Here is a 16,021-nt window from a genome sequence, read left to right as displayed (position 1 = left end):
TCTACATCAACCACTACAAGAAATCCCTGATTTATGCTAATTGTTTTGAAAACCATGCGCTCTGTGCGGAGGACTCCTTTCACGCTGTTTCACAAATCACAGATTTGGACAGCCTAACAAGCATTTTTCAGTCGCGAGATTAGTTTCTGCTTTAATCCCTGAACATGTCAACATCATTCTTTGGGCCGCCACGACAATATAAGAATTGGATTCGGAAATGCTGTGCAGTCTGAGCAGTAAAGGGACATTTGACAAACACGCCTCAACTTTAATGGCGCTAAGTAATAGTCCCATAACATAAAGCCATGATACGAGTTTGGGGAAATACGAGTTACACTCAGGGGTTGTGGTGAGCAGGGCTGGGTTAGCCGCATTGTCGACACAGCGCTAACCAGACTGACAAGATCACTGTCAGAGAGGATGCAGTGGCAGCTGCAGCAATGCCCCCCTCCCCTTTCACACATCACACATCACACCCACACACCCACACACACACACACACACACACACACACACACACACACACACACTCACACACACACTCACACTTTTACGCACATACAGAACATCCACCGCGCCGGGTGACGAAGCCAAGACACAGAGAGGAAGGTCTCATTAGTGTGCAGTATAGGTTCCTCTCCTCTGGCTCGGTCTGTGACCCCGGCATCCGCGGGAGTCAGCGACCTTCCTGTAGGAACAGGGCCTCGGAGGCCAGGCCAGCCTCCGGACGGGGAGGGAGGGGCTCTGCTGTGGACCTGCGGCAGCCCGATAGGAGGGGGAACCTGCAGAGAGCCACACATAAATCATGTTTTCGATGTGCGAGGCGCTCACCTCCATATCACGCGCTGTCAGTTGTCACGTGCTGTCAGCGAGTCTTGTTAGCGCCCGCTATTCAGAGCCCTTAATGAGGAACAACGAAATAGGCCTCCGCCATGCAGGCAGAGTTAGCAGAGACGTAGAAGCATTGTTTGTCTGTTTGTTTTAGTCGTGTATAGCGTTTACTCCTACTCTTCCCTCTGGAGTAAGAAAACGCCGGCACCGTAAAATGAAGAGTAATTTAACTCTGGTGTAAAAAGTTGACCTATTTTTTTTATGCACAACATACCACTCTGTTTGCTCTTTGCTCTTACAATAATCGCTCCGTTTCATGCCCACATAAGCATCTCTGACCACATATGGTAATCCATTTTGCATTTCTCATATACGAGTTATCTTTTTTTGAGATCCTGTGAGTTGGCAGCCGTGCTGAATTAAGGACTGGGACAGTCTAAAGCGCTTTGCTGTGGGATCCTCTTATGCTGTGGTGTCTTCCAGCTGGGTGGGTTACGATAAGTGAACTATAATGAAATATGCAAACACACACACACACGCACACACGCACGCGCGCGCACACACACACACACACACACACACACACACACACACACACACACACACACACACACACACACACACACACACACACATACACACACACACACAAGGGGAAGTGGCCCGAAGAGGCAAGGAGGGAGGAAGTAGGGGAGAGAGGGACAAGGAGGAAGAATATTTAGTTTCCCTCGTGCTGAACACTTCTGAAGGGTGAAAGGATACAGAGTGACATTTCAATTTTCCCCCAATGTGCCGTTGCCATCCATTTTATTGGGAGACAGACTTTTTTTTTTTTTACGCAACTCGAGATCCTCTCCTTGTATTGATTTTGAATGTACCAATATTCTGTTTTTCACTGTTAGTAATTTGGTGTCTAAGCTAAGACTATAAAGTCTGATTTACACTGCATCGTACCACACTGACGGGCAGCGAGAACAGCTTGTAGATCGGCGGTTTTCGGGCGCGGTGTCAGTGTTGTGCGATGGAGTATAAATGAATCGTAAAAGCCACTTTTCTTGCATACGTGATTGAGTGTCAACTGTCCAATTTTATTTCAGAAACTAAGAAACAAAGGCCATATTGACTGTGCTAGTCCCGATCCCGATGACTGTTTCGGGCACAGCCCCCTCGTCGATGACCATTTCGGCAAACTAAACGAAGAAAGTGGTTTATTGTACAAGCGCTGTGGTGTAAGTACTTCTTCAATCCTCCTGCCATTTTGTGTTGATTCCCTGTCTTTATGTTGATGTCCACTACAGGCGCTAAGCAAGAAAGAACACAGAGGCTGTGATAGCCCGGATCCCGATGCCTCATATGTCCTCACTCCTCACACAGAAGAAAAGTATAAAAAAATTAATGAGGAGTTTGATAATATGATGAGAAATCATAAAATCGTAAGTACTGTAAATGCCATGTTTTTGTTTTGTTTTTGTTTAGATTTTTTTTCTTTTACCCCCTTTTTTTGCTTGGCTTTGTGGCACAAAAGAGTTTTTTACTAATTTTTCATTGTACTGAATCTTTGTCACCTCTTTTTTTTCCTTTTATTTTTATTTTACCCACCCTAGAATTTCTGTCGACTGCTATACTTTCAGAACTACTCAAGCATAACATTTGCACTGAGTTATTTGTTTCTCGTATTTATTTGCTGTGCGATGGCAACCGCACCCTGATAAGATCACATTGTAACCATGACAGGGGACACACCATCTTGGGAAAAAGATCACATCATCTTCGGACAGCTCTAAAATGTGTTTTTTTTTGTAACCTCCCAAAGCCTAATCTTCACTACAAAGCCCATTTTATAAAACTGAATCTCCTTTATCTTCACTGTTCCTCGATCATGTGATGTAGGAGAATGCTTCTTTTATGTCGGGTGTTTCAACTCTCCCTCCCCCCTCCAGTCTTATAGCCCTTAGAGTACTGTATCTCCTTGGCTCACTGTGAGCCTTCTCTAACAGCACTGTGTTCACAATGAGGCCAGGCGACTGTATCATTCTGCATCCTTCCAACCCCTTCATCAAGTACAACACTGTTTTTCAACCACTCCAAAATACCACAAGACTGCTGTGATCTTATCCCGGGTGACAATCTTTGGATTATGCGAAGCGCGCAGTGCTTATTGAGCCCTCGTTTTCTCTGTACACCTGACATGAAGAGCTCCACTGTTTGCCATTAACCAACTAATGATATCACTAACTTGCCTCACCGGGTAATGCTATAATGAAATGTTCTCACTGTCACCTGGCATTCTCGCTTAAGCTTTGCACAGTCAGCACTTTGTAGGCACGGATTAAATGCACATGTAAAAATGGGAAAAAAAATCCGTCACCTCAGACTATTTTCACTGTGGCCTCCTCTTCCCGTCCCCTTTACTCGGCAAAGAAATGCCTATGTAATACACTGTCTTGATTAAAATGTAAGGTGTACAAATGTAGAGGTCTGTAGTGCTGACTGTTGCAACACAAAAGTGATCACCTGAATGCATGTTTCATTTATATATTTATTTAATTATTTACTGTACAACAAAGATTTTTTAATATGTTGTTAACTTGTTTCCTTACTGGTGCTAATGGGACGGATGATTATTGTGATTGATTGATTGATTGATTGATTGAATACTTGATGAACATGTTGAAAACAGTTACTGTGCTATTTTAGTTTATCCCATAGCCCAAAAATAACTCTGTACAGTATATGAACATTTGTGATACAAAGTTTCCTCCTCAATCTTTGACTTACAGTAATGGCACTACATATTAATACAATTATATTTCTCTGTGTGTGTGTGTGTGTGTGTGTGTGTGTGTGTGTGTGTGTGTGTGTGTGTGTGTGTGTGTGTGTGTGTGTGTGTGTGTGTGTGTGTGTGTGTGTGTGTGTGTGTGTGTGTGTGTGTGTGTGTGTGTGTGTGTGTGTGCGTGCGTGCGTGCGTGCGTGCGTGCGTGCGTGCGTGCGTGTGTGTTCTGTGCACATTTGTCTCGTCACTTGCAGCCCACAGCGTTGCCCCAGCAGAATTTCTCCATGCACGTGGCAGTGCCCGTCTCCAACCCCAACTCCATGTACCAGCCGGGAGGGAGTCTGGGCACGCAGGCCTCCCTGAGTGACAGTGGAATGCTGTCCCCGCCTCAGGCCTCTCTGCACAGGAACGTGGGCTCCAGTGGGGGTCCCCAGAGGCCAACCAGTGCAGGTACGCCCGTCCGTAGACAACACACCCGATTTCACCCTTTTCGCAATGTGGAGGAAACACTGCATGATCTGCTTGCTTTAGACCATTTACAGTCTTTTCTCATTGTAATGTCTCCCGACATTTTATTTGGAACCAATTAATCGCATCAACTATAACCCTTCCAATATTGGGCGATTTTAGTTACATGTCATACGTCGTTCAAAACGGACAAGAGGTTTACAAAGAGTTGTTGGATGTTTGGCTGCCTGAGTTTTTATTTGTGTGATGTATTTAATTCTTCACACCTTCTGAAATGACTCATATAATCTCACCTTTTTGTCAGGCTACAACAGTATTTGTACCCATGCATTCATTCATTCATTCATTCATTGGGGGGGGGGCTGAATTAAAGGAGTAGTTCCCTCAAAAAATGGCTTATTTAGTTATTTTCTATCAATTACACACCCCATGAAGCCTTGAATTCATAGATTATTTAGTTTTTGTCGCATTCCTAAGCCAATGATTTGATGACCGGCGGATAGAGTGTTCTTGTGTAGCCAGGTGATTAGAGATCTTAAAGTTACATCTTGTTACATCTAAATAAATAAAAATAAATGTGTTAAATGTGGACATACATTGCAAAGCCACTGCAAAGACTTTAGGGAGGTCCTTCATAGCAGTGAAAGGTTTGGTTTCCAAAGCAGTATGCGTTGGTTTGTTAGAGACGGTTTTCTTCGCTGTTCTAGCAACTACACTGAAGTTAAAAGTCGCCAGACATTATCGACTATAGTCAGTGCGACTATAGTGAAGTGAATCTCAGTTAGCTCAGTATAATGTCATTATCCCATCGTATTAAGAATGTGCATGTTGGATCATGACATTCCCCAAAATGTGGACCCGAACTCAGGTGGCGTGGCACTGACATTGCATTCTTCAACGACCCAGGGCGCAGTACTGCGCCTGTCTCACAAAGGGTAAGGGCTAGTCTATAAAAGCACCGGAAGCCCCCAGGCAGGCAAAACAACTCGGACCCATACTACAGCTACTCTTGCGTCAGTCGACATAACTTCTTCTTTAAGGAAGCATCGCGGCCAATGCAGGGGTTGCGTGCCACAGGCACCTGAAAACCAGCTCTGACAGTTGGATGGGGGCATGTTTACGCGAACACACGCGCAGTGCTGTTTCGAGACCACACTGTCCGCCCCCTCCTCAACCACCTCCTTCGCCGTGCCATACACATGGGCTACACATGCATGCTGAAAGCCTGGACACTGACAACGACGGGTTACAGCCCTGTGCGCACCCAGCGTGGCTGCGTGACACACTGAACAGGACGATCACAGCGGAATGCTTACCTGTCAGGGACTCGGGGTGGCCAAATGGAGACGTTTTCTTAACCACCTACCGTTAGCAGTTAGCACGCAACAACAACAACAGGGTTTAAGTCCGCCCGGACGGGGAATTGCCTTCAACACAATGAAAATACATACAGTGTACAGACAGATGCAATGACCAACACTGGCTCAATAGCTCAGGAACGACACATTCCTAAATCACACAAAACATCTCATTCTTAACCTGATTATATAAAGAACAAACTACAATTTGCTTTGAAGCCCAAAAAGCCAACCTCCGCGTTCACCGTTTAATAGCTTATATCTCCATGGGCAGCAGACGGTGAGCAGTTAGGGACCGTCTACAAAGTGCAACACCGAACGTGACAATATTCAATAACTTCCATTTATAGGCAAAATATCACCACCAGATTTACACCACACATCAGTGGTGTACTTGATTGATGATTGTACTACAGCATTTACTTGCACAAGGAACTTTTAATTAGCCTACTTTTGTGCCCAACCCAACTTCCCAAGACCATCTGTAAACAATTCCCCCCTATCAGTAATGTGATCTATTACATTGCATTACCCACAATGAACATCATTTGCTGTTCATATATTCAGAACGGGTAAGGACTAGTAATGTACAACAACCCAAATATGGGTTCCTGTACAGTATGAGGGCTTGGAGCGCAAAGGTGCAAAAGTGCAAAATTCCATTGATTGTAATTATTTAATTAAAAACATCATATTTTAGAAATATTAACCCAATCCAAGCCATCCACGAGATATCTCAAGGAAAGCTATTATCACCATCTGGGCCATCCACAAGAAACACGAGATTTGGGCCATCCACGAGAAACATTGAGAATTTGATTAAAAGATATAAAAAATATTATTGGTACCTTTTTTTTCGCTTCCGTTAGCTTCCGTTGCTAGCCTCCACAGGACTCCCATTTTAGAAACAGCCTACATGATAAATCCGCAGTTTTTCTGCTCAAAATGGGACAAGTACCATGATTGGGACCTTATAAAACATGAATCCAAGCTTGTGCTAAGAAAATGTATTGTCCGCGAGTTACAGTAGTACACAGCCTAGAGTGAGGCTAGACTACAGATATGGAGGGCTATCTAAATGAGAAGCCACTGGTTGCAAATTAGTCTTTTACAATCTCAGGGTACCCTTTAGAGATAGCAAACACCATGCTGTGTGGACAGCATGGGGTACAGTTTCAGTGAATCCCTATTATTGAAGGCCTCACCGTTTCCATTATGCCCACACTTTGCACTCCATGAAGACAACGGAGATGAGGGAATGTCGTATCTCCATTTGCATGCGCCGAGTGCAGACATATCTACGCAACATAATTATTTTCATGTGTGGTCTTGGCGTCTCCATCACATGCTCCGCTGAGCTGGCAGAAGGACGTGGACGGTTGATCATATCATCCTGTGCATCTCATTAGGTGGCATGTTGGACACCACAGAGCTCACGGTGCCAATCGGCACAGGCTCCAGTCCTCCAGGAGGGATTCATTATCTCTCTGTAGCTCTGCCCAGCGGGCCCCCTGCTTAGCACACGCTCGCGTATACCGTATGTGACACTGGTCCGAGACCACTATAAACCGCCATTGATTGGTGCTATAGTTCCTTTTGTCCCACTCCAGTTTCACCGCATGCTACACTGCAAAGAAGTGTTAATTAATCTCTGTGAGAGTGTAAATAAGCGCAGATAATATGTGCGTAAATGAACATTCAGGATTTTGCAGTGTGGCATGCAATCTCACCATAAAGGAAATGCATTATGCTGGTCTAGAGAGCATCATGTGGAGAACTACATTATGCTGGTCTAGAGAGCATCATGTGGAGAACTGCATTATGCTGGTCTAGAGAGCATCATGTGGAGAACTGCATTATGCTGGTCTAGAGAGCATCATGTGGAGAACTGCATTATGCTGGTCTAGAGAGCATCATGTGGAGAACTGCATTATGCTGGTCTAGAGAGCATCATGTGGAGAACATTAAGGAAATGCATTATGCTGGTCTAGAGAGCATCATGTGGAGAACTGCTTATGAAATGCATTATGCTGGTCTAGAGAGCATCATGTGGAGAACATTAAGGAAATGCATTATGCTGGTCTAGAGAGCATCATGTGGAGAACTGCTTATGAAATGCATTATGCTGGTCTAGAAAGCATCATGTGGAGAACTGCTTATGAAATGCATTATGCTGGTCTAGAAAGCATCATGTGGAGAACTGCTTATGAAATGCATTATGCTGGTCTAGAGAGCATCATGTGGAGAACTGCTTATGAAATGCATTATGCTGGTCTAGAGAGCATCATGTGGAGAACTGCATTATGCTGGTCTAGAGAGCATCATGTGGAGAACTGCATTATGCTGGTCTAGAGAGCATCATGTGGAGAACTGCATTATGCTGGTCTAGAGAGCATCATGTGGAGAAATGCATTATGCTGGTCTAGAGAGCATCATGTGGAGAACTGCATTATGCTGGTCTAGAGAGCATCATGTGGAGAACTGCATTATGCTGGTCTAGAGAGCATCATGTGGGGAACTGCATTATGCTGGTCTAGAGAGCATCATGTGGGGAACTGCATTATGCTGGTCTAGAGAGCATCATGTGGAGAACTGCTTATGCTGGTCTAGAGAGCATCATGTGGAGAACTGCATTATGCTGGTCTAGAGAGCATCATGTGGAGAACTGCTTAGCAGCCATATCCGCCAGTGAGGCCCTTGTGCTTGAACGGGTTAACTGGACAAGGCAATGAGCCATCCGATTGGCTCTGGCAGGTAAATAAACACAGTGTTTCCTTTGAGGCTGTCACCTCCGTCCAGCACTCCCCTCCTCCGGTTTCCTTCCCTCTATTGACAGGTGCATATGTCTCCCCCCTGGTGCCCTGGCAGCCCTTATAAGGCTGCAGAGGGGTGTGCAAGATGCCTAGACTAGCATAACCCTGGAGGTATTCGGCCCATGACATCCCTCTCTAAAGTCCTCAGTACACAATGACCGGACAGCATGTCATGGCTGCCATGCAACGTGTGAGAGACAGAGGCAGGTGGACTTTAACTCTTTCCTTGTCACAGAGCCCATACACGTATTATTATAGCGTTAGTCATTATTAAATTGTAATTAATTCTATATTAGACACACACTTGAGTACATGTAAAGTAATGGAAGATCACTGTGGTATACTTTAAGGGATTACATTACAGTATCACGAGGCTTTGATTGGCAGCTATGTCGGGGCGCGACTCGGGGGACAGCCTCGGGCGGGTTTACAGGCAGCATTCTGCGCTGAGCACCCTAGTAAGTTTGAAGTTCGGGGTGTGGTATGGTACGAAGGGGGTAGAGCTGGGATCCTCTGCCAGGGGGGGGGGATTGGAGCATGGTGCTGCAGCTGTTGTTTGTACCAAACAGTGTCGAACAGCGGAGACCGTGGGGAGCAGAAAGCGCTCCTGTCCTGCTGTCAGATGACCATTCCTGACATAGCAGTGATTTTTCACGCGTTAAAAGCTATGGCCAGAGGAGAGACCTTTCAAAGCAGCACCCAGATGGAATCGTGCGCCCCGGGCTGTGTGGTGCTCTCCCTTCTCTTGGGCTGGTTGGTGTCACCATTTGAAAAGAGCCCATACAAATAGCAATGAATGAACCTATGATTCACTATTTATAATACCCTGAGAATAGTAGAGCTGCACAGTTGAAACTTCACACAGCCGTTTTTACACTTCCAGAGTAAAAGTAACACTCCAACTTTAACTGTGTGAGAGAGAGCCTCTGATTTCAACATGATAGACAGGCAGAAAACACGTCAACAACATGTAAATGAGGCTCGTTGTCTTGTTGTTTTCCCCAGTGGAAAGAACACAAAGCCAGGTAGAAGGCTGAACCAATTTCTCTACTGTGTCTTTTTTTCTACTGTTTTTCTGGGCGACCCCCACCCGCCCCAACCCATTCTGTCATCTTTGTGATTGGTACTGTAGTTGACAGTAAGAATGTTTTGGGTTTCTGGAAGACTTGTGTGGAATATTGCTTGGCCTGTGCGTCAACACATGACCAGCATTGGAGTGAATCTCTGTGATTTATTAATTTCTTTATTTTTGAAACAATGAAACGAACCATCTGTTTTGGCTCTTGTCTTGGTGGTTCTAAAGTTAATGCAGTCCCTCCAGGAGAATGATGAAATAAAGACAGCTCCCTATACTGTACAGTGAGCCAATGTGCTGTTCTGTGATGGTACAGCACGTTCGATGTGTCTTTACTCAAGCAACCACTCGCTCATGCAGTTGCACTTGATTTCAAACACTTCTCTTCCCCCGGTGAGCATTGAGAATAAGACTTTGTCAGGAAGAAAAAAAACGTGAGGGATGCAAGAAAGAGGGCTCTCTGTTATGCAATATGCCTGCAAACTGCACAGATCTGTTCATTAATATTGGAGAGTTACAAGCTCGTGAACAGCAATTACAAAGCAGGTTTGGGTGGCTGTAAAATGATTCAGTCACTAATGTATGTCAATCATTTTAACACAGGCTCCACAGGTCTGCCTAAAGAACATTTTGCTTTCAAAATATATATATTTTTAAATATATATAATATAGATATATATAGGCTAACCTACTCGGCCCTCGTGAAATTGTTTGTATTGTCAGTGTGAGACATGTATTTGAACATTATAGAACCATCTCGCACACTCAGACACTATTTAGGGAGGAAAATAGTGTAGTTCTGTTGGCAGTACATGGAGGTACTGTCCCACCCACGCACTCTATTGTTAAAATATTTTTCCCTCTTTTAAAGACCCTCAATTCAGATTAATTAAATCTCATCTCATTCATCCATACCAATTTTCTTCTCTTGCCCAAACTTGGGCACTCCTGGGATGTTTGCCTAGCGACAGGCAGACCAGATTCACCCTCTCTACACAGCAAATACTAGTGAAAGAACGATTTAGTCACACTTGTTTTTCCCCCCTTGACTTGAAACTGAATGTGGGAGTTGTAATGACAGGCCCTTATGTAAAGCTGCTCCACAAGCCCTGTTAATTATTTAGGACAATGAATCTATTTATTTACCCAAACATGGAACCCAAATAGCCTTGTACATGCTCTGTGTTCATCCAGAGAGGATTTAACATCACAGCCAATCGGCTAGAGATGTCTGAATATGGAACAAGGGCAGACACAACAGACACACGTACTGTACAACAACAAACCCATAGAAACGACCCTGCTATAAACGCTAGGCGCTGAACATGTGGGTGTTCCCTTGGATCAAAATGAACTCTGTGGTCCAAAATGTTCCTTCAGTCATGTGCTCATTTTAGTAATTATACTCAGGCTTAAGAAATGCTTGTTTCTTTTTCATCGTCACAAACCTCTGGGATTAATCTTGTATAAATGTGTTTGTCTGGTGCTTACTATGAAGGTAGTGGTACAGTCAAATGCATTGCCACTGTATTGGTACAGTTCTACACAAAATGTGGGTCAATAAGAGTGGATCTTCTCAATCACTCAAACCCTGTACATGTTGTTGTACCTCAAATAGTGGAAATACTTTAGCCGTTTTTCAAGCTCACAACGTGTCATGTTGCTACAAAATGTTTGCTTGTAGATAGATGGTCCGTTTTCACGAAATGTTTGCCTATTCATGCCAAATCTTCTCTGAATGCATTTGTCTATTTTTGCTAAATGTTCACCTATTATGCCATGCCCAGAATAGGGACGCTAGGGTTGAGTAGAATCAGATGCCTGTGCATTCACATCATTGCAACAGCAGATTTTAATGGTTGGACAAAACTGTGGTGCTGTGAAATCATAGCCTGATTGTAATCAGAAAGCTGTGCGGCTGCTTCTGCTGCACTGTCTACAGTAAAACAGAGTGCGGTACGTCTTCCTCGCTCGTCTGACACCTGCCATATGGCCTCAACTGTCACCCATGCCCACACATAGAAATGTACTGTTGCTGTCATCTCTGGCGTGTACAGTGTATATAAAGAGAACAGGCTAACTGGCAAGGCCAGACATGGCACATCTTAGCTAAACCATGCTACAGAATTGAATTAAAATAAATAAAATACATCATTCCCACTGAATGACTAATCTTGGATGCCTTTAATGCAATGTGCTATTTTTAGGGTCTTGGACATTTACTGGGCTAATTCTGTAAATGTTGTGTTTTTCAGCAGCCGTGTCTGCCGTGTGATCAAAGCTACTGCTGAGGGCGATAGTGGCTTGCGTATACTGTTGATTCAGCTGTGAGATACTATTGTAGGCCTCATAACTGTTTATTTGACTGTGCATTGTTGGGGCTCTTATCTGTAGTTAGAGGGGTTATTGTTCCATTATGTTCATAAGCGAGGCTCTACTCTTTTTGCAGACAGCTTGTGTTTCACTGGGACACATGGAACACAATGGAGGAGTCAGCTACTTGTTGAAGTGTCACTGATCTGTTGATGGAATGCTAGATAGCATTGATCCCCCTCCCCAACACCTCATTTTCATCATTTCAACACATTTTACTGCCTGTAATTTCAATGTTCAAACTAGCTGGAACCTAAGGTTCACCGTGTTTATTTACTTACTTACCATTATTTCATTATTACAGTACTTCAATGTTTCGTAACTTGCGCTTGTTTCCACAGACATGCAGTAGTTCGGTTTTGTACGGACACGTGTACACATGTACATTACATTTCGGGAAATTGGAAAATAAAATGTTTGTGTTTTAACAAAACAGGAAGCGTTCAAATGACTCGAGATTGTCCAAACTGCATTCAGCTATGGAGATGACAGGTAGAAATTATTTGTGTAAAGAATGGACAATTATTTTCTTTTTTTAATCACAGAATGAGATCAAGAATAATAATCGGTTCCAGAATCCCTTGTATTGGTATATTACCAGTAAGACGCCTGTGGGCGAGAAGCGACCTGGAGCATGGAGCATATCTTGAGTGTACAGGGTTTGATGAGGTCAGATCAACATATGGAATGTCAGAACAGGTCAGCTCCATATATGGAGATCTAAGGGTGGCAGCAGGGGCAGTGTCTTGAGTGTACAGGGTTTGATGAGGTTTGGGCCTGTTGAGAACTCTAGTTTTCGCCGGCTGCCGGGCACGGCTGCACAAATAACTTTGGGCAGGCCCGTCTAGAGTTTAAATGGACAAGTATCAGTCAAAAGGGAGACATCGAAGATATTAGTATATGGATATATGTCAGAACAGGTTCTGACATATATCCATATACTAATATTGATGACATCAGGGATCTCCATATATGGGCTTAATTGCGACAGCAGGTCGCATATACTATGACACGTGATGTCACGAGACCTGGGCAAAATATATGGGGGCTTTCCCCATGTATGGGGATTTTGAGTTACACTGACTGATGGAAAATGCACGATTCCATAGTTAACTGCGACCTTCGGTCGCAACTACTGTTACTACGACTGACTAATAGTGTAAAAAGATAGTGTTAAAAGTCAATTTAATGGACAATAAAGTTTTCTTTATCTTTATCTTTAAATATAGACACAGTACAGGATGTCCCAATTAACTGGATCAACTATATCTGTTCATACACAGATATGAACCAGATAAATTACTCATAAACGGTGTAAAAATACTACCATGTTATTGTGGTATCTGTTTAATGTGAATGGGCCAATATTTCAGTAGCATAAAGACATGGAGAGGGTAACCCACATTCTTTGCCAATTCCATAATGATTTAAACTTAGACAGAGCACTGTATTTATTAACCACTTTCACTATAGGTGAATTAATTGTATTATTCGATTGCAAAGCACTGTAAATGCAAAGTACCGTAAAATATGGCTAAAGTGGTTGAAACTAATGAAACCGTCAGTGATGCTAGTACGTACTGTCATTTACAGTGTTCTAGTGATGGTTTGGGAGTGAGTGTGGAGGTGTGGGCTTCCTAGAATAGACAAGGGTCTGACTCAGCCTCATAGGAAACAAGAAAACCAGCTACATATAGGCCTATAACTGTAGGTGTGAATAATGAAGGGAGAACACCTTTGACCAGCAGCCTGTTCGCTGTTGTTTCTGCCTAAAAGAAGGGCCAATAGCAACAGTATACAAAAGTATTTCTTAAAGCAGTCACAGTACATTTGGTATGCGAATTGCTCCATATCCCAAGATGGAAAAAAGAAGACTTTGATGTAATCATTCACAGTGAAAATGAAAGGCTCATCAATTTTAAAATGGACATTTTATTTTCGCAAATGTGCAAGATAATTATCCAAGTCTATTAAAACTTTCCCAGAGGGTTGGAAACACTTAACGTTGCGTGCCACAACAAGCTAGAAAGAAATGGGAGGTTTGGCTTGATGACTGTGAATGTTGTCAGTCACAGTCCATAGTTTTAGTGATGTATTTGTGTTTCTGTGTGTGTCTCTGCAGGGAATGGCTATGTCAACCCCAGGGGCTCTCCGGCCCTCCTTGGCACACCCAGCGGGAACGGCCTGGGCAAGGTCATGCCCAACAAGTCTCCACCACCCCCTGGAGGGAACATGGGGATGGGTGGCCGCAAGCCGGACCTGAGGGTTGTTATCCCTCCATCCAGCAAAGGGATGATGCCCCCACTGGTGAGTAAAGGAGCACACTGGTACACATCAGCGCACCAGCGAAGAGACCTCTTAAGTACCTTTTGCCCCGAGGTATAGAGCAGAGTTTGGCTGTATAATCTCCAGATCTCTCCCACATTTGTGCAACGAGGAATGTTTTGGCAGTATTATGCCCACACAAGTTCCTGATGTTATCTCAACGATGTGGCATGCCACCTCCGTTAAGGTTGGCAGGGAGTACAGTAGCAGCCCTCTGCGCCTAAGGATACAGAAATCTCTGAGGTCCTTGTATGTTTGTGTGTGCCGTGTGGGACTCATTTGCACTATATGCAGCCCTTATTTGCTCCTATCAGCAATGAGCTGCGTTCTTCTCATGCTACATTCCTCTGTGATCACCTCCATGAGACTGAGCGGACCGAGCCAAGAACCTGCGGCCCAGGTGCCTTCACTCTCACTCCATTATTCATATCGAAATGAGAGGCCCTCTCTAATTATAATAATTAAGGTGCAGAGAGCTCTGACCACATTGAGCACCTGAGGCAATGCTAGGCTCTCGTAGACATAAATCACTGTGGCAAAAAAATACTGTAGGTTGGGGGGGTATTCTCCGAGATTGGCCAACAAATTTAGTCTCTCTAAAGTGCACGTACGTAGTTGGTGCTGTCATCAACAGGAGCCGCTCCAGGAAAACGATTGTTTGGTAAACATACCTAGGGTTACCGCGGGTGCTTCCTAGCGCCGCTGAGCCTCCGCTAGCCTGCAGCAAGGTGTAAACACAAGCCCGCATTACCATGCTGGCATGTGGAAGTGGCTGGGCGCGCGTTGGCTGAGATGGCGGCGCGACGGAAGTCTGAAGCCTAATTTATACTTTGTCTCGCGGCAGTGTTGCTCGCCGGAGAAGGGAAAAAAATGATTTTCAAGATAGCAACGCGACACGTCACGACCAGTGTGCAACAAAGGACAAATTAGGCTTTAAACGTGTCAGGGTGCCGAGAAGGAGGCGGAGAGGGGCAGGGTCTGCACTGTCAGAACTAACCAAGCATTCCAGATGGGTAGCGAAGGCTGCAGAGGGGCTAGGCAGTGGCAGGTCTGCAGACAGCCTGTCATTAGGCCATAATGGTATTAAATTAATCACATCTCACTGTGACAGAGTGGGGATGAAGACTTAATCAGGGGCCCAGGGTGTGAGCCAGATAATATCTTGTCGCCCTTGTCGTGTCTTCCTGCCGCTATTGATTGAGTGTGGGTATTAAGACGGCCCTGGCCTAGGCACAGGCTGTCCCACGGCACAGGAAAGATGGAAAATGGGCTTCCAGTTTCCCTGCAGCAGAGCAGCGCTGTGGAGGATGTAAGCAGCAGACGGTGGAAATGTTGAGAACTATGCAGTCAGCATTCGTACCGATGAACAAAGTTTATCGGCGGCCTAGTTTCCACTGGTTAAGAAGAGCTTCTTGCAGTGACACTTTCAGACTTGTGTGGAACATGTTATTACCAATAGGCAGGGGGGGTAAAACTGACATGGCCATAGTAGTGTCGGAGGTTAAGCACGTTTTTTAATCAGAGGTTGTGTGTTCCACATCGAGACGTCATGGCTTTCCCCATTCGGCAATTGGCACTAATACACTGTATAATTCTGTGTCAGTTTAGGATCCATTTGGTTAATTTCGTACACTCTCTGAGTTACAAATGATAAACATTGAGGATTTCACTGTGTAGTGGACTAATACTTCACTATATTGAGCTGACTTCAGTGACGCTTGTTCCTCCCGTTGTGTGTTAAGGGTCCATTGGTGAATGCATCCCAAAAGTGCACGCTGCTCAAACGATATCTCAAACTGAACGCACTTTGTTAGTGTCTATGTTGTAATATTTTTGACTGTCACATTATCGGCCAATATAGAATATACATTAATTTGGCACTAACGAATTAGACAAAGGGGTTTTTAAAGATGATTATAAGGGACATGTTGTACTGTAAATGTATAGTGTATGTATGGTGAATCTATTCACCATAGAGCATGAGACCTGTTTTCTATTGCGATGG

The 16,021-nt window shown here is 44.2% G+C and overlaps 1 protein-coding gene across 5 annotated transcripts in view; it reads left to right on the top strand.

The window, feature by feature from the left end:
- The window catches only part of mef2aa (myocyte enhancer factor 2aa), an 83,660-nt gene that overhangs the window by 59,061 nt on the left and 8,578 nt on the right, over nucleotides 1-16,021 (top strand). For 3 of the 5 annotated variants that reach the window (XM_080762598.1, XM_080762595.1, XM_080762596.1), the window contains exons 5-7: nucleotides 2,130-2,264; nucleotides 3,859-4,054; nucleotides 13,814-13,998. In XM_080762598.1, coding sequence (XP_080618724.1) covers nucleotides 2,130-2,264; nucleotides 3,859-4,054; nucleotides 13,814-13,998 — 516 coding nt within the window. Of the gene's footprint in view, nucleotides 1-1,928; nucleotides 2,061-2,129; nucleotides 2,265-3,858; nucleotides 4,055-13,813; nucleotides 13,999-16,021 lie in introns of all 5 variants that reach the window. The other 2 variants (XM_080762599.1, XM_080762597.1) reach the window with 1 other exon arrangement.

This window comes from Protomyctophum bolini (assembly GCF_963924005.1).
Source record: "Protomyctophum bolini genome assembly, chromosome: 4".
Classification (NCBI taxonomy): domain Eukaryota; kingdom Metazoa; phylum Chordata; class Actinopteri; order Myctophiformes; family Myctophidae; genus Protomyctophum; species Protomyctophum bolini.
This window is presented reverse-complemented; position numbering and strand designations above follow the sequence as displayed.